The sequence below is a fragment of the Peromyscus eremicus genome, chromosome 22 (assembly GCF_949786415.1).
Source record: "Peromyscus eremicus chromosome 22, PerEre_H2_v1, whole genome shotgun sequence".
Classification (NCBI taxonomy): domain Eukaryota; kingdom Metazoa; phylum Chordata; class Mammalia; order Rodentia; family Cricetidae; genus Peromyscus; species Peromyscus eremicus.
Genome location: NC_081437.1, coordinates 36,057,392 through 36,080,830, shown reverse-complemented (window position 1 = coordinate 36,080,830; position 23,439 = coordinate 36,057,392). Strand labels below are relative to the sequence as shown.

The following is a 23,439-nucleotide window of genomic DNA, read 5'->3' as shown; positions in this document are numbered from 1 at the left end:
TTGAGGTGATGAGGTGAAAACAGTATTCATGTCAAATGGCAAATTACCCCAGGATCTCACCCATGGGCCTCCTGGGAGACTGAGTGGGCTATGCTTTCCAATGGAGCACAATCCTGGATTGCCATGGGGGCCTGTTTCAGCTGTTAGCATTCAGATCGGTATTCAACGATCCATGCTAATTCTGCATCCTCCCTGCCGGAGCAGTATCTCAAATGCATAATAAAGAGTGGGGACTCCCTGCAGGTTCCCAGGTGCCTCTCTTCTTAGGGATAAAAACAGCATGATGTTTGCTGGTAACCTTTCCTAGTCAATTGTGTGCAGTGCAGGGATAGAGGGTCTGGGAGGGATTAAGCCTCTGTCCTGCCAATACACTTCAAAGCTTTATTAAGAATATCTGAGTCCCCATGAAACCCTATTATACCCAGATTTACCAAGAAATCTGGGCAGGAATGGGGCTGATAACCAACATTGTTTAGGCAAGTTGATAAGTGAAGTAAAACTTCCAAAGGCTAGAGGTATGCACCTGCTCTGTCATCATTAATAGCGTCCACTCAGGATGAATGTCAATCTGTCTATGAAGTTCACCAAGCTGTGTTAGATGGGAATGTGGACCACCACCATCCACCTGCCCAAGCATCATTTACTGTGTGGCATCAGCAAGTGTATCTATGACATGAAACACATACACACACACACACACACACACACACGAGATAACCCAAGAGGAAAACAAAAAAAAGTTGTTCAGAGCAAAGGGTCTGAGTCAGGTCATGTGGCCCCTTTGCCCCAAGCTGATAAGCTGAAGGGTTGGTCTTAATTTCTTCTTCCAGTGTTCTGGTGTTCGCCATGTTGTGTAAAACCATTTTGTGCTTTCTGACCAGAGACATCCAAGACATGCACAACCATGGTGTTGAGTTCCTCCAGCCCATGGCACTGGACACATAGGGGACATTGCTTAGCCAGCTTAGTGGTGGGATGTGATCTGAGGCCGGATCTTGGGGCCCGGCATCCACAGCTGACCTCGTGTCTTGCAGGGTTAGTCTCCAGCGCCAGCTGCCATGGGCAAGCAGAACAGCAAGCTGCGGCCTGAGGTACTGCAGGACCTGCGGGAGCACACGGAGTTCACCGACCACGAGCTGCAGGAGTGGTACAAGGGCTTCCTCAAGGACTGTCCCACCGGCCACCTGACGGTGGACGAATTCAAGAAGATCTACGCCAACTTCTTCCCCTATGGCGACGCCTCCAAGTTCGCCGAGCACGTCTTCCGCACCTTCGACACCAACAGCGACGGCACCATCGACTTCCGGGAGTTCATCATCGCGCTGAGCGTGACCTCTCGGGGCAAGCTCGAGCAGAAGCTCAAGTGGGCCTTCAGCATGTATGACCTGGACGGGAATGGCTACATCAGCCGCAGCGAGATGCTGGAGATCGTGCAGGTACCGGCACTCCGCAGGGCCGGCGCACGTGCACGCACACACGCACACACGCGCACACGCACACACACACATACACCCCCGTGCTCAGCCCTGGGCTGTTTCTGATCACCATGACACCAGCTCATTCCTCAGCCCGCTTGCCACCCTGCACACTAAAGGACTGCAGGTTCTTACAAAGCATCACACTAAAAGCCAAGCCTTCATCGATCGCTTGCCAGACATCAGGCCCCCAGCTGAGCTCACCCATCAGGTTTATCCCCCACTCCACCTCCCATCCTATAAAAACGGGTCATTGTCTGCTTTTAATGAGACCCGAGGCTAAGACAGGTGACTGCCTAAAGAATGATCAGAGCAGCCGGGCGTTGGTGGCGCACGCCTTTAGTCCCAGCATTCAGGAGGCAGAGTCAGGTGGATCTCTGTAAGTTCGAAACCAGCCTGGTCTGCAGAGCGAGATCCAGGACAGGCACCAAAACTACACAGAGAAACCCTGTCTCGAAAAACCAAAAGAAAGGGGGGAGGAAAAAAAAAAGAATGATCAGAGCAAGAATTGGGAACATGGCTTAGTAGGTAAGAGCACTGGATGCACAAGCATGAGGATCGGAGTTCGAATCCCAGCACCCATGTAAAAGCCAGGAGTGGGTAAGCATGTCTGTAACCCTAGAACCAGGAGACAGTTGAGTCAGGACCCAGACGCTTGCTGCCCAGGCAGCCGCACAGAAATGGCAAGCTCCAGATTGAGTAGAAGACAAAGGGAATGAGGTGGACACCAGTATTCCCCTGTGGCCTCTGCGTGGGTGTTTTTGCACTCGTATGTAGAACTTACACACAATTTAGCTCTCTCTGTGGGTTGGGGCCTCCTGTAGAAATCAGAATGGCACCATACCGGATGAGGCAGTGGGCCGTCCTGCATGGGAACGATGCTCATATGCCCGCTGCGTCCTTCCCCCTCCATGTTCTAGATCATCTCTATGTTTGGGCCAGTGAGATGGCTCTGTGGGAGAGGTGCTGGCTGCCAAGCTTGACAGCCTGAGTTCAAATCCTACGACCCACGTAGTAGGAAAAGAGAACCAACGCCCACAAGTCGTCCTCCGACCTCCACACGAGATCTGCTCCCCCCACCACACACAAACACTAAATGAATGAATAAATAGATGTTGCGTGTAGTGCTTGACCCAGCAGATACAGGTGTTGATAACACTGTATTGTTTGGGAATAAGAAAAAGTCTGTACCTCCAGTAATATTTCTATCCCTAGAATATTTTCCATCTGCAGTTGGTTGAATCTGCAAATTTGGGACCCACAGGTAGGCAGGGCTTACTGTACTTGCCCCTGTGACCTCCCACTCAGCATTCTCAGCCCCCAAAGATCCTTTGTGCATTTCAGTCACTATCCCCACCCTCTCCCAGACCGACTGTCCTTTTATCCCCTCATCCCAGCCAAGCTGTACCCTACGCTCTTAAACATCACTTAACTTTTCCCGGCTCCCTTTGCCCAACATCTTGTCTGTGAGCTTTGCTCTGATGAGAGACGGGTCCTGACACAGACAGGGAGCACTCTGCCCTGTCTGTGCTTCTGGGTGGGCTGAGGGGGAACCCTCACCCAACCTCCGTCCTCCTGAGCACACTCACGGATGCTCCTTTGCAGGCCATCTACAAGATGGTGTCCTCCGTGATGAAAATGCCTGAGGATGAGTCCACGCCGGAGAAACGAACAGACAAGATCTTCAGGCAGATGGACACAAACAATGATGGTAGGAATGTGGGGGTGGGGGTGGGGAGGAGCAGTGGATGTTTGTGTGGAACTGTTGATGGCACAGATGTGTTGGGGATGTGCCCTCTGCAGCCCTGGCCCTTCCCAAGCCTACAGTTCCTCTTCCTCTCCCCCTTGATTCAGCTATGATGAGAGAAGCCTGGCGTTCAGGTCAGGGACACCTACCCTGCATCCTGTGCCCTCCCCAGGGCTTTATGTCCACAGGCATGTCACTTTGTACCTCTGAGCTGTAGGGTCACGATTGCTGTGATGAAACACCATGACCAGAAGCATCGGGAAGAGAAAGGGTTTACTTCACCCATGCTTCATACAGCAGATCATCATCAAAGAAAGTCAGGAGAGGAAACTCAAGCAGGACAGGATCCTGGAGGCAGGAGCTGATGCAGGGGCCAGGGAGGGGTGTTACTTACTGGCTTGCTCCTCATGGTTTGCTCCGCCTGCTTTCTTACAGAACCCAGGTCCACCAGCCTAGGGATGGCCCCACCTACAATGGGCTGGGCCCTATTAATCACTAATTAAGAAAATGACAGGGTTGGGGATTTAGCTCAGTGGTACAGCACTTGCCTAGCAAGCGCAAGGCCCTGGGTTCGGTCCTCAGCTCCGGGGGGGAAAAAAAAGAAAAGAAAATGACCTCCTGGCCAGGCATGGTGGCACATGCTTTTAATGGGAGGCAGACGCAAAGGCAGGCAGAGCTCTGAGTTCGAGGCCAGCCTGGTCTACAAAGTGAGTTCCAGAACAGCCAGAGCTACACAGAGAAACCCTGTCTTGAAAAACCAAAGAAGGAAAGTGTCCTACCAGCTTGCACACAGACAGATCTTATGGAGGCATTTTCTCAACTGAGGCTCCCTCCTCTGTGATAACTATAGCTTGTGTCAAGTTGACATAAAATTAGCCAGCCCACGTGTTAATGGAGAGAGTAGTGTTACTATTTCCACAAGTGTATTTAGGGAGGGGAGGCAAGTATACTTGATGGCCTGAGCGGGGAGAAGTGAGAAACTGAATCCAAGGACTTTTGAGTCATGGGATCCTGAGCAACCACCCAGGCTTCTCTTGCCATCACCCTGAGACGTGAGGTACTCCAGATACTCATGGGGGTCATCAGGCATGGAAGCCTCATCAGTCTGTGGTCATAGTACCTAGGACTGTGAGGTCCTACCGCGGCTGCAAAAAGGTAGGTCTCAGGAGGAGCGGAGGCCGTGAGACGTCCGTGAGGACGCGCCCTCTGCCCTTCTCTGCCTTGGCTATGGGTTTCTCGTAGGACCCCAGCAAGGTTGAGGTAACCGCGCGCGCACGCACGCATGCACGCGCGGTGAGTTGATTCTGCCTGTCTGTGGCTTTGTAGAGACAAGACTGATTGGCTTTTGTTCCACCAAGAAATGCAACATTAAGGGAAAGAAAAGGCTCCCTGGGCTGTGCTGAGATTAAATGTACGCTAATGCACAAGAAAGTGCCATGCGGAGCTTCAAGTGCTCGACGCAGGTGAGCTGAGGACAGAGCTCAGCAGGACTCGAGCTTTCCAGACAGCAAGGAAATGCTTTTCAAAACATGTTCACACACAAAGCAGGACAGCCTCTTGCCTAGCGCGGCCCGTGGGCTGGTTTCAAAAGCCTTCTCCACTCTCTTGTGCATCGTGACTCCAAGGCTTTGATTCCCACATGCCACGTTGAGGCTTGGCCATTTCCCAGGCTTGGCTTGCTTCTCCGTGAAATGGGGATAAGCCCCCTTGCATCAGTATGAGGCTCAAGCAGCATCATGCCGATGGCACTCTCTACTAAAACCTGTGGCTAGCCGGGCGGTGGTGGTGGCGCACGCCTTTAATCCCAGCACTCGGGAGGCAGAGCCAGGCGGATCTCTGCGAGTTTGAGGCCAGCCTGGGCTACCAAGTGAGTTCCAGGAGAGGCGCAAAGCTACACAGAGAAACCGTCTTGAAAAACCAAAAAAAAAAAAAAAAAAGCTGTGGCTATTGCTTCTAATTGCCCAGGCCAGGAGCCCCGCCAGCTTCGGAGGGTGGACTGTGTCCCCGCTGTACATGTCCTCGTTGTCTGTTTCGCTCCTGAGGCCACTGGACAGAGAAGCCTTCCCTGTGCACCTGTGGCCAGTTGCTGGCACTCAAGAAGGGAGGAGGTAGGGCCACAGAGAAGCCGGGTCCAGAAAGGGACAGCAAAGGCGGCCGGGGATACGCCTCTCCTCCCCGGAGCTGCCAAGAGTCTGCAGGAGGAGGCACTGTGGTGGTTTCCTCTAGCTGCCAACTTGACTCAACCTGGAATCGCCTCACAAGTCCCTTTTTTTAAAATTATTTATTTTGTATGTGAGTGTTTGCCTGAGTGTGTTTGTGTACTGCATCGGTGTCTGGTGCTCATGGATGTCAGAAAAGGGCACTGGGTGCCCTGGAACTGAAGTTACAAATGGATGTGAGCCACCAACCGTGTGGATACTGGGAACTGAGCTCAGGTCCTCTGCAAAGGCACCAAGTGCTCTTAACTGCTGAGCCATCTCTCCAGCCCCTTAGGAGAGTCTTTCTGTTTGTTTTGGTTTTTAGAGACAAAGGTTTCTCTGTGTAGCTCTGGCTGTCCTGGAACTCACTCTGTAGACCAGGCTGGCCTCAAACTCACATGGACCCACCTGCCTCTGCCTCCTGAGTGCTTGAACTAAAGGTATGTGCCACAACCCCACCCCCACCCCCACCCCCACCACCGGCTTGGTCGGAGGATTTTAGCCTATTAATAAAAATGGAACTTTATCAGGACCCATAGTTTGTCCTATCTCCCCAGCCGCCCTGGAGCATGATGGCTCTCCAGGCCTCTGGGTGGGGCTGGCAGCTTACTTCAGACCCAGAGTTCATTACCAAACCTGATGACTTGAGTTCAATCCCCAGGACCTACATTTGTACGGTGTAAGGAGAACCAATTCCTGCAAGTTGTCCTCTGGGCACATGTGTGCCTCAACATGGCATGCGTGCCCACATACATACACAGTAAATAAATGTGTATATTCATATGTAAAAAAAATTGTAAATACCCTGGAAGTGAATGGAGAATGGACATTTTCCAGAAGGTTCCAGACTGCGACCAGAGGTCCTATCCCTTTTAGAAGCTCAAAGAGCAAAGCACTGGCTGATCCTGTTTCTCCCGCTTCTGTCCCTCAGGCAAGCTGTCCCTGGAAGAATTCATCAAAGGTGCCAAGAGTGACCCGTCCATTGTCCGGCTGCTGCAGTGTGACCCAAGCAGTGCTAGCCAGTTCTGAGGGGAACGGGCTTTGGGACAGTTGCGAAGACACACAGGCTTGTCCTGACCTCTTCAGCTTTGCTTGCAAAAGTGGATTCCTCCATGATCTCCGATCTCTCCTGCTCTCCCGGGACCTGGGTCCAGGCAGCGCATCGCACCCGCTTGGCCTGGCTGACGTGGCTCCCCCCTCTACCTGATCAGTTCGGTGTCCGTCCCCTCCAGTCCAGACCGGTTCCTTCCAAGGGTTCAGGTGTTCTCGGCTGTCGGGTTCCTCCCTGCCCACAGAGGGCCCGGGGGCTATCAGAGATACCAGGCAGGACTTTTCGGCGTCTCACCAAGACCAGCTCATTTATTCTGTGATCCCAGGTGACTTTGTGGGCTGGGTGGGGATGAAGAAGATGGAGAGTAGACCAGGCAAGCCTTTCCACTGCATGGCTCCACCTCCCTTGTCCGTTTTCTCTCTGACCAAAGCCGCTTGCACGTGTATACCGTGGTCTCCTTCCTTCTGCTATCCGAGTTTTGTGTACGGTGAAGTGGACTGTAATGTTTAGGCCCCGTATTTAATGCCTCTGACTGCCTTTGAAGCATGGTCCCCTGTGGCCTGTAATCCCCAAACCCCCAAGTCTGGCTGTGCTGTGGTATTTATGCATTCTCGATTTGCCCGATTCCACAGGAGATACATGCATGCCCAGGGCTGTGGACATCTGCCCTCCGTGCTGAGAATACAGATGTCTGTGTGTGCTCCGTCCTCCCTACTGACTGGTCTGGCATATTAAAGTGATCAAATAAACTGAGGCCTGTGAGTTTCCTGTTTTGCGGTGAGCACCCTTGTCTGTGGCTCTGCCCCTCTCCAATCTTTAGCAAAAAGTGGGTCCTTGGCATCCAGCTGTTGTGGGTAAACGCAGCCCCTGGGGTACCCTTGTAGTCTCCACTGTGTCTGCACATCTTCTATGCCTGTTCCGCAACATCTGCCTCATGCCTGGGAAGACTTGTGAACACGAAGGATGACTGTTCTTGGCAGGTCTGACTGTGACATGCTGCCTCCCTCTCTCTCTCTCTGATTTAATCATGGGGGGGGTGGGGGGCATGTCCAGGAGAGCAGGTGTGGCTTAGGGGCCTCAGCGCTGCTGTAAGGAGGCAGATCAGGTTCTCGGCTTCATCTGGTACCAACCCCGCGTCTTGTTCCTGAAGGGGCTTCTGCCATGAGGATGTTTGCCTCTTGTGCCCGGAAGTCGTTGAGAAACAGTTGCTGCCTCCTCCTACCATGTCCCCCACTATTGAAGTCAGGGTGTCTATTGCTGTGAGGAAACACCATGGCCAACTCGGGGAGGAAAGGGTTATTTCACTCACAGTTCCACATCACAGTTCGTCAGCAAAAGCAGCGAGGGCAGGAAATCAGTCAAGAGGACCATTTTCTTTTTTTTTTTTTTTTTTGGTTTTTCGAGACAGAGTTTCTCTGTGTAGCTTTGCGCCTGTCCTGGAACTCACTTGGTAGCCCAGGCTGGCCTCGAACTCACAGAGATCCGCCTGGCTCTGCCTTCCGAGTGCTGGGATTAAAGGCGTGCGCCACCACCGCCCGGCAAGAGGACCATTTTCTAAGGGGTGGCACCAGCCACACCAATCCTTAAGAAAATGCCCGACAGATTTGCCCACATGCCAATCTGATGGAGTCATTTTCACAGAAGTTTTGGTTTGGTTGGTTTTGGATTTGGGGGGAAGTTGTTTAATTATTTTTTATTTTTTGCTTGTTTGTTTTTGTTTTTTGTTTTTTTTGTTTTTTTTGAGACGGTCTCACCATAGGCTTGGGTAGCCTGGAGCTCACCATGTAGATGAAGCTGGCCTCAGACTCACTGAGATCCACCTGTGGAGGTGTTTTCTCAATTAGGGCTCCCTCTACCCAGATGACTCCAGGCTATGTCAAGCTGACCAAAAAAACCAAAAAAACAAAACAAAATAAAACCACCAAACCTGCAGAACTGCCGCCTCATCAACTTGACACAAATACATCACTATTAACTATACACTTTCCTTTTTTATTCCCAAGATCTTATGTTAATATCAATATCACAATCTAAAACACATTCCTACCTTTAATAGTCCCAATAATCTTTAAATGTCCAAGGTTCACTTTAAAAATCCCCAATCTCTGACATGCTAGCCTTTAAGAGTTCATTAATTTGAGCTGACAGGCTGGAGAGACGGCTCAGAGGTTAAGAGCACTGGCTGCTCTTGCAGAGCTTCTGAATTCCCAGCAACCACATGGTGGCTCACAGCCATCTATAATGAGATCTGGTGCCCTCCTCTGGCGAGCAGACATACATACCAGAACACTGTACATGTAACAAATAAATAAAAATAAAAATAAAAATAAAAAAATCCCCAATCTCTTAACCATAGGTTCCCATGTAAGTCAAAAACAAGTTGAATATGTTCTCACTTGAGAGAGAAGAACAGTCACAATGAAATCAAAGCCAAACCCTCGTCCAGAAGTGTAAATACCTCACTATCTAACATCTGGATCACGGTCTTCTGGGCTCAAAGGGCTTAAGCAGCCCCATTTCTGGCTCCACAGCACACAGCTTCTCTCATGGGCTCAGGCTGGCTCCACACCGCACCTGCCACTGTCCTTGACAGACATGCTTCGATCCGATAAATGTCTCCAGTGCTCTGGGATAGCCACTGCAATCAGGCTGCACCTTTCCCAATGGCCTCCTGGCCTCTCTTTAGGGATTCCAACCCTGCTACCTGATGCCAAGCCTCAGTTTCTCTCTATGAAGGCTTTGACCCTGCTGCTTCCCGCAGTCCAAATCACTTCCCTACGGAAAACACATCACCAAGTTTGGTGGCCAGTTGGAGATGCACCTTCCCTGCTCTGGACCCAGCTTCTGCTGTTTGACCCTGAGCAAACACTTCCCAGCAGAATTCACCTCGGGGATGCTGGTCTCTTCTGAACCACGGCTGATTTTTCTGCCCCGACTGACTGGGATTGTCCCAGCAAAGCAGAAGTTCACATTAGCGGTGCTGGCCTCTTGTTCATCATAGCTGGTTCTACAGTTGCTGCTCACCAGAACCACAGGTTCTGGATACAAAGTAGCATCACACAAACCGCCTGGTAGGGTGTTTGCTTCCCTCTGAAACTCTGGAAGCCGGGCCTTACTTCTCCCCACACTGCCACAGAACGCCCATTAAGCTTTGAGCACTCACTGGCTTTTCCAGTCCGAAGTTCCCAACACTTTCACAACCCTTCCCCAGCCAGTGTGGTCAGGTCTGGCACAGCAATACCTCACTCTGTCCTAGTTGGCACTCTGTTGCTGTGAGAAACGCCATGACCAAAAGCAACTTGGGGAGGAAAGCGTTTTTTTCTTCTTAATCCATCATGCAGGGAGTTAAGCGCAGGAACCTGGAGGCGGAGCCCCTAAGGAGTGCTGCTTACTGGCTTGTACTCACTCTGCTTTCTTATAGCACCCAGGACTCCAGCCTAGGGATGGCACCACCCACAGTGGCCCGAACACTCCCACATCAGTCATCCATCAAAACTATGCCCCACAGACATACCTACGGACAATCCGATGGAAGTGTTTCTCAATCGAGGTCCCCTCTTCCCCAACAACCCCAACTTGTGCCAAGTTGACAAAAAACCAACACAATGAATGTGATGGATGAGAAAGATGGAGGACAGGACGGGTTAATCTGCTGATTTGATAACGGGCTATGTGTAGTAGATGCGGCGAAGGTGGTAATGGCGGCGACTAGAAGACACTAATCTGGGATTGGGGATTTAGCTCAGTAGTAGAGCGCTTGCCTAGTGAGCACAAGGCCCTGGGTTCGGTCCTCAGCTCTGGAAAATTTAAAAAAAAAAAAAAAGAAAAAAGAAAAAAAAAGAAAAAAGGGCACTAATCTTCAGCCCTGTCATTTAGAGACCCGGAAATGCCAATGTGATTCCACTAAAAGCCTGCAGGTAAATGGAGCCAATGTCCATCTCAAGACCAAGGGCAAATTCTACACACACACACACACACACACACACACACACACACACACACAATCCTCAAGGCAAATGGAGGCCAATGTCCATCTCAAGATAACGGGCAAATTCTACACACGCACACGCACACCAGTATAGTGACTTATGTCTAGTCCTAGTACTCGGGAACCTAAGGCAGGAGGATTGCCAGAAGCTAAAGGCCAGGCTACTCATACAAGTACCAGGCCAGCCAAGGCTACTTACTTCCTGACTCCATGAGTAGGACCTTATGGTTACAGCTCCTTGTGTACAAATGCAGAGGGTGTGAACCTGAGGATCCTAGTAGACAACGCCCCATCAGCACCTCATTAAATCAGTGTGGTTCCTCAGGTAGGAGAAAGAGGGATGTACCCCCAAAAGATGATGGCCCCATGCCAAGAAGCCCAGCCCACTCGAGAGGAAGACCCAGAATGAATCCTGAACTTTCATCTAAACCACCTGCACAGCAGGGATCCCCGGCCAGGCTCCTCCCCCGGGAGCAGCCTCTGGGGGGGAGGGGGTGAGAGCTATCTCAGAAAGGCCTCTTGGTCCTGCTAGCCTCTGGGACCCCACAACCTCTGCTGTCCTGTGCAGGTATCTGGGAAGAGGTAAAGTTCTAGCGGATGTTGAATGAAAAAAAGGGACAAAATGCACCTCCTCCACCTCCTACGTATGGTGGAGGAGGTGCATTGTAGATTAAAGGGAGACACAGCCAGAGGCGCGGACATCTGGGAGAGCCAGGAGTGGACATGACCCTGAGGGGGAGGGTAAGGGAGGGTAAGGGAGAGAGGAACTAGGTGCATCAGCCATGACGCCCCAAGAGAATAGACGGGAAAAACAAAAGACAGACAGACAGACAAAAGCCAGGTCACCAAAATGGTTGGATTATACAGGGAAGGACACGTAGTGGGTGGGAAGCCCAGCCTCTGGGCTGGAGAAGTTTAGGGTAGGGGGCCAGGTATGCCAGCCAGGAGGACCCTGTAACAGATAGTAGACACTGAGGGATGCTGGGAGGACATGCCGGCGGCCAGGTCCGCTTTGATATTAAGTGGGCACCTCAGCAGTTCCCCGGGTTTGAAGCCGAACAGTTGTGTGGCAAATGTTACACTATGGACAGACCTGTCGTTCTCCTTCCCAAGCAAGGCTTCTTGTGCCCTGACAAGAGGCACCGCAGTGCAAACAAGATCTTCAGTTTTCTGTGAGACCCGGGTGACTCAGGCAAGGGTCTGTCCTCCACCCGAGCTGAAGTGCTGAGCAGCCCACTGTGATTGACGTCCTGGGGCAGATGAGGTGCCCAGAGGCAGGACCGGACCTCAGCTCTCAGGAGCAGGGCTGAGGGATAGCAAGTGGTTGCCAGGCCCATCTCCACAAGACCCCGGCTCCTGCAGGGATGTGGTTGTGAGGAGAGGGTCGGGTACTGTGGATGGGAGTGGGTGGGTGGGTGGTACGGACGGGGCCATGCAAAGAAGGGGGCCTAGGTGGGCTCTGCCTCTGGCTCGGAGCCGTTTGCCTGGGACAGCTGCACTGAGACACACAACTCTCTGGACCCCACCCTTTTAGGTGCTTGGGGTCCAGGTAGGCCAGATGTGCATGCACAAGCCCCGTGCCTCCACGTGGTATGGGCGCCTCCACGTGGTATGGGCACCTCCACGTGGTATGGGCACAGGGATCCCTCAGGAAGCTGCAGGCATTACCCACTGCAGGGACAGGCAAAGAGAGAGTGAAACAGAGGCTGAAGAGGACCCGCTGGCCTGTCCCTGGAGGTGCCACAGCCTGAGGTAGGGGTGCGGGTTGGGGGATTCTGGAAAGGGGCCCTAGTCAGAGAACAAGTCGGCCTAGCGCCTTCTTTCAGAGGGCGGCTCGGCCGCCAGCCGCCTGCTAGATCTTAAACACTAGGTGCTGCTGCCCCCTGGTGGCTATGACCGGTAGGACTGACTGCCCAGGGCTGCACAGCCTGGTCCTGAAGCCCAGTAGCTTTCTGTTTCCCATGCCCTTAGACTGATGGGGATGATGAGTCTGTGGAGAACCTGACTTTCAGTAGGCAACACAACACCCAAAAGCCAGGCCCAGGACCCTGGTGCTCCAGACTCAGAAGCCTCGTCAAGCTACCGACTTAAATGAGATAAACCACAAATAATGTTTTTGAATAGGTTCCGGGCAATAGCTTAGGTTTTTACTTGCTAAATATGGCCTCCCTGCCTGTAAATCCAGAGCTGAACATGCATGGCCGCCAAGACAGGCCACGCCACAGGCAGCCCAGGGCTTAGCACATGGACCACCTAATAGAGGCACACTCCAGCCCAGACCCTCAGTGCAGCTCCCTACGCCTTCTCCCAAGCAGACTACCTTAGTTGTCAAGCATAGAGGTCCAGCAGGCTCCACCTTAGAAACACTTTAGGTCAGCTGGGCAGTGGTGGAGCATGCCTCTGATCCCAGCACTCAGGAGGCAGAGGTAGGAGCATCTCTGGGTTTGAGGCCAGCCTGGTCTACAGAGCGAGATCCAAGAGAGTGAGGGATACATAGGGAACCCCTGTCTTGAAAAGCCCAAAGGGAAACAAAGGCAGGCTTTGGTGGAAGTCTCCTGCCCTACCACAGGCCAGGCCAGCATCCTGAACCCCAGGTAAGACCTCTTCTCCTCCCCGCCAGGGCCCACCCAACATAACCCCAACAGCAGCACATTCTCTCCTTGTCACTGTATCCCAGCCCACACCTTGATAGGAGCCTCCTACCCCATCATAGCCCAGGCCAGCATCCCGAACCCCGGGTAAGACTGCCCCCACCCTGCCCGGGCTCACCTCCATAACTCCAACTCCCCCTCCTCTCTTCATCACCACACCCCTGCCCACATCTCTGTCGGAAGCCTCCCACCCCACCATAGACTGGACCAGCTCCCTGAAAACCCAGCAGCAGCTTCCTATCCCAACAGAAGCCAGGCCGGCATCCTGAACCCCAGAGCACCGCTGGCCAGATCAGAGGCCATGCATATGGCCAGAATTCCAGCCCCAAACTTGGGGGGCCATCCCCTGCTGGACCAGAGGGCCATCCAGACCACCAGAAGTCCAGCCCCCCAACTCAGGCAGAGACCCTTTAACTCAACCACAGAAGCCAGAAGACCAGAGAGGAAACAGAACCCAGTGAAGAAAACACCCAATCAACAAAGACAATGCAGAAATCAGCACCTAGACCTGGAATCCCTCCAAATCCAGATGCCTAAACGTCAGTGTAAGAACACCATCATCAACAGCCAGGGCAATATGTCACCACCAGAGCACAGCCATCCCGCTACAGCAAGCTCTGAATATTCCAGTTGAAGCACAAGAACACGACCTTAAAACCAACTTTATAAACCCTTAAAGAATGTCAAGAAAGGCGGGGGTGGGGGGGGTGGCACACGCCTTTAATCCCAACACTAGGGAGGCAGAGGAAGGCGGATATCTGCGAGTTCAAGGCCAGCCTGATTTACAGAGTGAATCCCAGGAAACGTACAAAGCTACACAGAGAAACCCTGCCTTGAAAAACAAAAAAAAACCAAAACAAATGTCAAGAAAGTCAAAAAAAAACAAACAGTCGAAGGAAACAAAACCACTGGACACCTGAAAATGGAAACAGAAACAATAAAAAACACACAAACTGAGGGAATTCTGGAAATGGAAAATCTAGGTAAGTGAACCATCACCAACAGAACATAAGAGATGGAAGAGAGAATCTCAGGCATTGAAGACACAACAGAACAAATAGATACATTGGTGAATGAAAATGTTAAATCTAAAAAATTCACCGGGTGGTGGTGGCACACACCTTTAATCCCAGCACTCAGGAGGCAGAGGCAGGTGGATCTCTGTGAGTTCAAGGCCAGCCTGGTCTACAGAGCTAGTTCCAGGACAGCTAGGGTTGTTACACAGAGAAACCCTGTCTTGAAAAACCAACCACCCCCCTAAAAAAAAAAAAAAAAAAAAAAAAAAAAAGAGCCGGGCGGTGGTGGCGCACGCCTTTAATCCCAGCACTCGGGAGGCAGAGCCAGGCGGATCTCTGTGAGTTCGAGGCCAGCCTGGACTACCAAGTGAGTTCCAGGAAAGGCACAAAGCTACACAGAGAAACCCTGTCTCGAAAAACCAAAAAAAAAAAAAAAAAAAAATCTAAAAAATCCCTGACACAAAACATCTGGGATACTATGAAAAGACCAAACTTAAGAATAATAGGAATAGAAAGAGAAGAATCCCAGCTCAAAGGCCCAGAAAATATTTTTAACAAAACCATACAAGAAAATTTTCCTAACTTAAAGAAGGACATACCTATAAAAGTACAAGAAGCTTACAGAACATCAAATAGATTGGACTAGAAAAGAAATACCCCTTGCCACGTAATAATCAAAACACTAAACACAGAGAACAAAGAAAGAACATTAAAAGTTGCAAGAGAAAAAGGCCAAACAACATATATGAAGGCAGATGTATTAGAATCACACCCAACTTCTTAACGGAGACTCTAAAAGCCAGAAGGGCCCAGATGAATGTGCTGCAGACTCTAAGAGACCACAGATGCCAACCCAGCCTACTATACCCAGCAAAACTTTCAATCACCATAGATGGAGAAAACAAGATCTATACAAAGTACTAGGAGAAAACCTCCAAACCAAGGAGGTTAACTACAGCCACGAAAACACAGGCAATGAATAATCTCATATCAACATAACCCAAAGAAAAAACACAAACACACACACACACACACACACACACACACACACACACACACGACACCATTGGTCATTATCATATCTCAGTATCAATGGACTCAATTCCACAATTAAAAAGATACAAGCTAACAGAATGGATGCAAAAACAAGATCCATCCTTCTTCTGCATACAAGAAACACACCTCAACAAAGATCGACATTACCACAGAGTAAGGGGTTGAAAAAAGATTTTCCAAGCAAATGGCCCCAAGAAGCAAGCTAGTGTAGATATTCTAATGTGTAACAAAATAGACTTGTAGCCAAAATTAGTCAAAAGAGATAGGAAGGATACTTCATACTCAAAGGAAAAAATCCACCAAGAAGACATCTCAGTTCTCAACATCTATGCCCCAAACACAAGGGCACGCATGTTTGTAAAGGAAATACTACTAAAGGTTAAATCACACATTAACCCTCACACATTGATAGTGGGAGACTTTAATACTCCACTCTCACCAATGGACAGGTCATCCAGACAAAAACTGAAGAGAAGAAATACCGGAGCTAACAGACATTATGAACGAAAAGAACCTAACAGGTATACACTTTCTTCTCAGTATCTCATAGAACATTCTCCAAAATTGACCCCATACTCGGTCACAAAGCAAGACTCAACAGACACAAGAAAATTGAAATAACACCCTGCATTCTATCAGACCACCATCGATTAAAACTGGATTTCATGCCGGTGGTGGTGCACACCTTTAATCCCAGCACTCGGAGGCAGAGGCAGGCAGATCTCAGTGAGTTCAAGGCCAGCCTGGGCTACAGAGTGAGTTCCAGGAAAGGCACCAAAGCTACACAGAGAAGCCCTGTCTCGGAAAACAAAAAACAAAAAACAAAACCCTAGATTTCAACATCAACAAAAATAGAAAGCCTACAAACTCATGGAAAATGAACAACTCTCTACAGAATTACCACTAGATCAGGGAAGAAATAAAGACTTCCTAGAATTCAATGAAAGTGAATGTACAAGATACCCAAACTTGTGAGACACAATGAAAGCAGTGCTAAGAGAAATAAGTGTTCATGGCACTAAGTGCCTTCATGAAGAATGTGAAGATCACTCGTGACTTAACAGCACACCTGAAAGTTCGAGAACGAAAAGCAAATGCACCAAAGAGGAGGAGACGGTAGGGAACCGAACTCCATGCAGAAACCAATAAAATAGAGACAGAACAATCCAAAGAATCGATGCAACAGAGGGGATTCTTGGAGAAAAGCAACAAGATGGACAAACCTTTATCAAGGCAGAGAGAATAACCAAATTAACAAAATCAGAAACAAAAGGGGGGCATAACAGACTCCGAGGAAATCCAGAGAATCATCAGGTCACACTTTAAAAACCTGGACTCTACAAAATTGGAAAATCTAAAGGAAATGGACAAATTTCTTGATAGGGATCACTTACCAAAGTTAAATGAAGATCGAATACACAATTTAAATAGACCTATAACCCCTAAGGAAATAGAAGCAGTCATTAAAAGTCTCCCAACTAAAAAAGCCCAGGACCAGACAATTTTAGCACAGATTTCTACCAGACTTTCAAGGAAGAGCTAAAACCAGTACCACTCAAATTTTCCCACAAAATAGAAACAGAAGAAACACTGCCCGATTCATTTTATGAGGCCACAGTCACCCTGACAACCGAAACCACACGAAGACTCAAGAAAGACAACTGCAGACCAATAGCCCTCATGAACAGATGCAAAAATACTCAATAAAATACTGAATCCAAGAACACACTGAAAAGATCATAACCATCACCAAGCAGGCTTCATCCCAGAGAGGCAGGGATGGTTCAACATACGAAAATCTGCTAGTATAACCCACCATATAAACTGAAAGAATAAAAAAAAAACATTAGATGCTCAAAAAGCCTTTGACAAAAACTAATACCTCTTGTCTTAGTTAGGGTTTACTATTGCTATATAGAGACACCATGACCATGACAACTCTTATAAAGAAAACATTTAATTGGGGTGGTTTGCTTATAGTTTCAGAAGTTCAGTCCATTATCATGGCACGGAGCATGGTGGCGTGCAGGCAGATGTGGTGATGGAGCTGAGAGTGCTACGTCTTACAGACAACAGGAAGTCCACTGACTGTCACACTGAGTGAAACTTGAGAAAAGAGACCTGAACCCCCCCCTCCCACACACACACACAGTGACACATTTCCTCCAACAAGGCCACACCTCCTAATAGTGCCACTCCCTTTGGGGGTCATTTTCTTTCAAACCACCACACCCCTTCATGATCAAAGTATTAGAAAGATCAGGGACATACCCAGACACAATAAAAGGAATATACAGCAAGCCAATGGCTTAATGGAGAGAAACTCAAAGCAAATCCACTAAAATCAGGAACAAGACAAGGCTGTCCACTCTCTCCATATCTATTCAATACAGCACTTGAAGTTCTAATTAGAGCAGTAAGACAACTAAAGGAGATCAAGGGGGTACAAATTGGAAAGGAAGAAGTCAAAGTATCGCTATTTGCAGATGATAGTATACATAAGTGACCCCAAAAATTCTACTAGGAACTCCTACAGCTGATAAACACCTTCAGTGAAGTGGCTGAATACAAGATTAACTCATAAAACAATCAGTAGCCCTTCTATATACAAATGACAAACGGACCGAGAAAGAAATCAGGGAAACAACACCTTTTACCATGAGCCATAAACAATGTAAAAACATCTTGGGGTAACTCTAACCAAGCAAGTGAAAGACCTGTATGATAAGAACTTCAAGTTTTTGAAGAAAGAAATTGAAGATATCAGAAGATAGAAAGATCTCCCATGCTCATGGATTGGTAGGGTTAACATAGTAAAAATAGTCATATTACTAAAAGCAATCCACAGATTCAAGGCAATCCCCATTAAAATCCCAACACAATTCTTTACAGACATTGAAAGAACAATACTCAACTTCATATGGAAAACCAAAAAAACTCAGGATTGCTAAAACAATCCTGGACAATGAAAGAAGTTCTGGAGGGTATCAGCATTCCTGATCTCAAGCTCTACTACAGAGCTATAGTAATAAAAACTGTGTGGTATTGGCATAAAAACAGACAGGTGGATCAATGGAATAGAACTGAAGACCCACATGTAAATCCACACACCTCTGGACACCTAACTTTCCACAAAGAAGTCAAAATGATACAATGGAAAAAAAAATAAAGTATCTTCAACAAATGGTGCTGGTCTAACTGGATGGATGTCTGCATGCTGAAGAATACAAATAGATCCATATGTATCACCCTGCACAAAACTCAAGTCCTAATGTATCAAAGGCCCCAACACAAATCTAGATACACTGAACCTGAGAGAAGAGAAAGTGAGGAATAGCCTTGAATGCACTGGCACAGGAGACAACTTCCTGAACAGAACACCAGTAGCACAGACACTCAGATCAACAATTAATAAATGGGACCTCATGAAACTGAAAAACTTCTATAAGGCAAAGGACACCATCAATAGAACATCAATAGAATTCTCAACAGAAGAATCTCAAATGGCCCAGAAACAAAGAAATGTTCAACATCTATAGCCATCAGGGAAACACAAATCAAAATGACTCAGACTCCATCTTACACCTGTCAGAATGGCTAAGATCAAAACCACAACTGCTAGCTCATGCTGGAGAGGATGTGGAACAAGGGCACACTCCTCCACTGCTGGTGAGAGTGCAAACTTGTACAGCCACTTTGGAAATCAATGCGGCGGTTTCTCAGAAAATTGAGAATCCATCTACCTCAAGATCCAGTTATACCATTCCTGGGCATATAACCAAAGGATGCTTCATCATACCACAAGGACACTTGCTCAACTATGCTCATAGCAGCTTTATACATAACAGCCAACACCTGGAAACCTATAATATGTCCCTCATCTGAAGAATGGATAAAGAAAATGTGCTACATTTACACAATAGAGAATTTACTCAGCTGTTAAAAACAATAACATTATGAAATTTGCAGATAAGTGGATGGAACTAGAAAAAAAATCATCCTGAGTGAGGTAACCAGACCCAAAAAGACAAACATGGTATGTACTCACTCATAAGTGGATATTAGCTATAAAGTAAAGGATAACCAGGCTACAATCCACGGACCCAGAGAGGCTAGGTAACAAAGAGGACCCAAATGGGGGGTGCTTGGAGCTCCCTGAGAAGGAGAAATAGATTTTGTGGGTGGACTGGGAGGTGGGGATGGGAACATGAGAGGTCAAGTGCCGGGGGTGGGGGGGTGGGGGGGAGAGTATTAAAACATATGACTGGAAAAGGGGATTTGTGGGTGAGGCAGAAACTCCTAAGGGTGCAAGGGAAACTCCTAGGAATCTACAAAGCTGACCCCAGCTGAGACTCCTAGCAATAATGGGAGAGGGTGACCTTCCTGGCCATCTCTTGTGACCAGGCAAGACTTCCAGTGGAGGGACTGGGGCACCAACCCAGCCACATAACCTTACACCTACAGTCTGTCCTGCCTACGGGATGTGGCGCAGAGATTGTGGGCGTGGCCAACCAATGACTGATTCAGCCTAACACCCACGCCATGAGAGTGAGCCCACCCTGACACTGCCTGGAGCGCCAGGACCCAGAGACTGATGTCCTAGACACCTAGGATAGAACCAAACATGACTGGAAAAAAAAGTCAGTGTAATGATGCCTAATAATAATCGGTATACTCTTAGATTCGTGCCTATCCCAACTGTCATCAGAGAGATTTCATCCAGCAACTGACGGAAACAGATGCAGACCCACAGCCAAACATTAGGCAGAGCTCAGGGAATCCTGCGCTAAAGCAGGAGAAAGGATTGTAGGAGCCAGAGGGGTCATGGACGTCACAAGTAAACCCACAGAATCAACTACCCGGGCTCACAGGAGCTCACAGAGACTGAATCAACAACCACAGAGCCTACATGAGCCTGCCCTAGGCCCTCTGCATATATGCTACAGTTGTGTAGCTTGGTCTTTTTTTTTTTTTTTTTAGTTTTTTTTTTTTATAATTTATTATATGAATATATGTCTGTGTGAAGGTGTCAGATGACCTGAAAGTGGAGTTACAGGCAGTTAGGAGCTTGCCACATGGGTGCTAGGAATTGAACCCTGGTCCTCTGGAAGAGCAGCCAGTACTCTTAACCGCTGAGCCATCTCTCCAGCCCCGTAGCTTGGTCTTCTTGTGGGACTTATAACAGTGGGAGCAGGGACTGTCACTGACTCTTTTGCGTGCTGTTGGGACCCTACTCCTCATGCTGGGTCACCTAGTTCAGCCTTAATACGGCAGGAGGTGCTTAGCCTTACTGCAACTTGATACGCCATGTTCGGTTGATAGCCATGGGAGGCCTGCCCTTTTCTGAGTAGAAACAGAAGAGGAGTGGATAGGGGGATGGGGGAGATGGAGGGGAGGTAGGGTGAGGGAGGAGGAGGAGGAGGAGGAGGAGGAGGAGGAGGAGGAGGAGGAGAGAAAACTGTGGTAGGATGTAAGTAAATAAATAAGAAAAAAGAAAAGAAAGGCAGACAAACAGTGTCTTAGTTAAGAGTTTCTACTGCTGTGATCAAACACTATGACCATAAAGCAAACTGGAGAGAACTTTATTTGGCTTACACTCCCACAGCACTGTTCTTCACTGAAGGAAGTCAGGACAGAAACTCGCGCAGGACAAGAACCTGGAGGCAGGAGCTGATGCAGAGGCCGTGGAGGGGTGCTGCTTACTGGCTTGCTCTCCATGGCTTGCTCAGCCTTCTTTCTTACAGAACCCAGGACCACCAGCCCAGGGATGGCACCACCTACAAGGGACTGGGCCCTCCCCTATTGATCACTAATTGAGAAGAAGCCTTCAGCTGGATCTCATGGAGGCATTCCCTCAACTGAGGCTCCTTCCTCTCTGATGACTCTAGCTTGTGTCAAGTTGACACACTAAACCACCCTGTATTGGGCCGGGTGGTGGTGGCGGCGGCAGTGCACACTTTTAATCCCAGTACTTGGGAAGCAGAGGCAGGCAGATCTCTTTGAGTTGGAGGCCAGCCTGGGCTACAGAGTGAGTTCCAGGAAAGGCTCCAAAGCTACACAGAGAAACTCTGTCTCAAAAAACAAAACAAAACAACAACAAAAAACTACCCTGTACAACTGACCCCTTGTCAACTTGACACACAAACACATCACCTTTAAACCATAACCCTTCCTTTCTTATTCATCCCCAAAATCTCACATTAAAAACATAAATAACTTTAAAAGTGCCACTCTCAGCCGGGTGGTGCTGGCGAACACTTTTAATCCCTCGGGAGGCAGAGCCAGGTGGATCTCTGTGAGTTCGAGGGCAGCCTGGGCTACAGAGTGAGTTCCAGGAAAGGCGCAAAGCTACATAGAGAAACCCTGTCTCGAAAAACCGAAAAAAAAAAATCCCACTATCTTTACAAATTCAAATGCATTAAAATTTAAAATAGCCAACAACTTTTAAAATCCAAAGTCTTAAAATTCAAAGTCTCTCAACCGTGGGCTCCAGTAAAATACTTTCTTATACCAAGAGCGAAAAATCAGGGCACAGTCACAATCGTATCAAAGCAAAACCAAATTCCAACCGTCCAATGGCTGGGATCCACTCACGATTTTCTGGGCTTCTCCAAAAAGCCTGGGTCACTTTTCCAGCCTTGCCCTCTGCAGCACACACAGCTTGTGTTCTAGGCTCCAGCCGGCTCCACTCCACAGCCGCTGCTGTTCTTGGTCATCCCATGGTACTGGCATCTCCAAAATGCTGGGGACTCTGCTGCACCTGGGCTGCACTTTCACCGATAGCCTCTCATAGGTTCTCCTCATGGTGCCAAGCCTCAATTTCTCTGCATGACCCCTTCAGTCCTGGGCCTTCAACTGCCACTGAGACTGCACCCTCAGCAATGGCCTCTCCTGGCCGCTCACTGTGCCAAGCCTCAGCTGCTCTCCGTGCTCTTCATGCCTTCACAACCAGGACCACCTGGGTAACGCTTAAACATTACCCAGTCCGGCTGCCAGCACGAGGGACAACCTTGGCCGCCTCTGGAACACAACTTCTCTGTGCTCTCAGAAAACACTTCCCAAGAGATTTCACCAGGGATGCTGGTCTCCTCTTAATCATGCTAATTTCAGCTCCAGCTGACCAGCATTGAGTAGCCCAGCAAAGCAAAATTTTGCTTTAGTAGTTGAGGCATGTTGTCAATCACAGCTGATTCTTCAGCCCCAGCTAACCAGAACCACGTCTTAATTCAAAATAACAGATGGCTCCTATAGTCTGTAAACTTCCCTCTGAAACTTCAATAGCCAGTCCTCCATCCTCTGCACTGCTCTCAACATTCTTATCTTCCAAGCTCCCACAGATTTCGTAACACTCAATGGTTCTTCTAGCCCAAAGTTCCAAAGTCCTTCCACAGTCTTCCCAAAAACATGATCAGGTCTCTCATCCCACTATGTTGCTGCCAATTTCTATCTTAGGGTTTCTATTGCTGTGACAAAGCACCATGGCAAGTTGGGGAGGAAAGGGTTTATGTGGCTTATACTTCAACATTGCTCTTCATCACTGAAGGAAGTCAGGACAGGGACTCAAACAGGGCAGGAACCTGGAGGCAGGAGCTGAGGCAGAGGCCGTGGAGGGGTGCTGCTTACTGGCTTGCTCCCCATGGCTTCCTCAGCCTGCTTTCTTAGAGAACCCAGGACTTCCAACGTAGGGATGGCCCCTCCTACCGTGGGCTGGGCCCTCCCCCATAGATCACTAATTGAGAAGATGCCTTACAGCTGGATCTCATGGAGGCATTTCCTCGGCTGAGGCTCCTTCCTCTCTGATGACTCTAGCTTGTGTCAAGTTGACATACAAAACCAGCCAGTACAGACAGACAGACAGACAGACAGACTTTAGGCCAGGTAAACAAGTCTGGCCACCCTCAAGCAAGCAGCGAATGTGGCTAAAACCCTGCTCCACTAACAGTGTTTCAGGGGTGGGGCTAGTCTTAGTTACTAGCTTTTCTGGTGCTGTGATAAAACCCTGGCCCAAAGCAACTGGTGGGCGAAGGGTTTGTTTGGTTTACAAGACCATCACGGAGGGAAACCAGGCCAGGAACTCAAGGCGGGAACCTCAAGGCGAGAGCTGGAGTAGGTGTCACAGAGAAACGGAGAAATGCCGCTTAACTCTGGGCTCTGCAAGTCCTGCCCGTGGCAAGTCCAGGAGCACGCTGGCTCGCTGCCCGGGCTGCAGATGAGGCAGCTAGAGAGGCACTCCGTGCTAGCCACGATGGGGCCTCCT

At 49.1% G+C, this 23,439-nt stretch overlaps 1 protein-coding gene across 2 annotated transcripts; it reads left to right on the top strand.

Annotated features, from left to right (window-relative positions):
- Positions 1-1,038: 1,038 nt before the first annotated feature.
- Hpcal1 (hippocalcin like 1) lies at positions 1,039-7,220 on the top strand. Of its 2 annotated transcripts, XM_059248341.1 has the most exons (3): positions 1,039-1,436; positions 3,081-3,186; positions 6,352-7,220. In XM_059248341.1, exons 1-3 carry the CDS (start codon positions 1,059-1,061, stop codon positions 6,447-6,449), a joined length of 582 nt encoding a protein of 193 aa, XP_059104324.1. In that variant the 5' UTR covers positions 1,039-1,058; the 3' UTR covers positions 6,450-7,220. The 2 variants fall into 2 exon arrangements, with proteins under 2 accessions (XP_059104324.1, XP_059104325.1); XM_059248342.1 differs by lacking the exon at positions 3,081-3,186.
- The last annotated feature ends 16,219 nt before the right edge of the window (positions 7,221-23,439 follow it).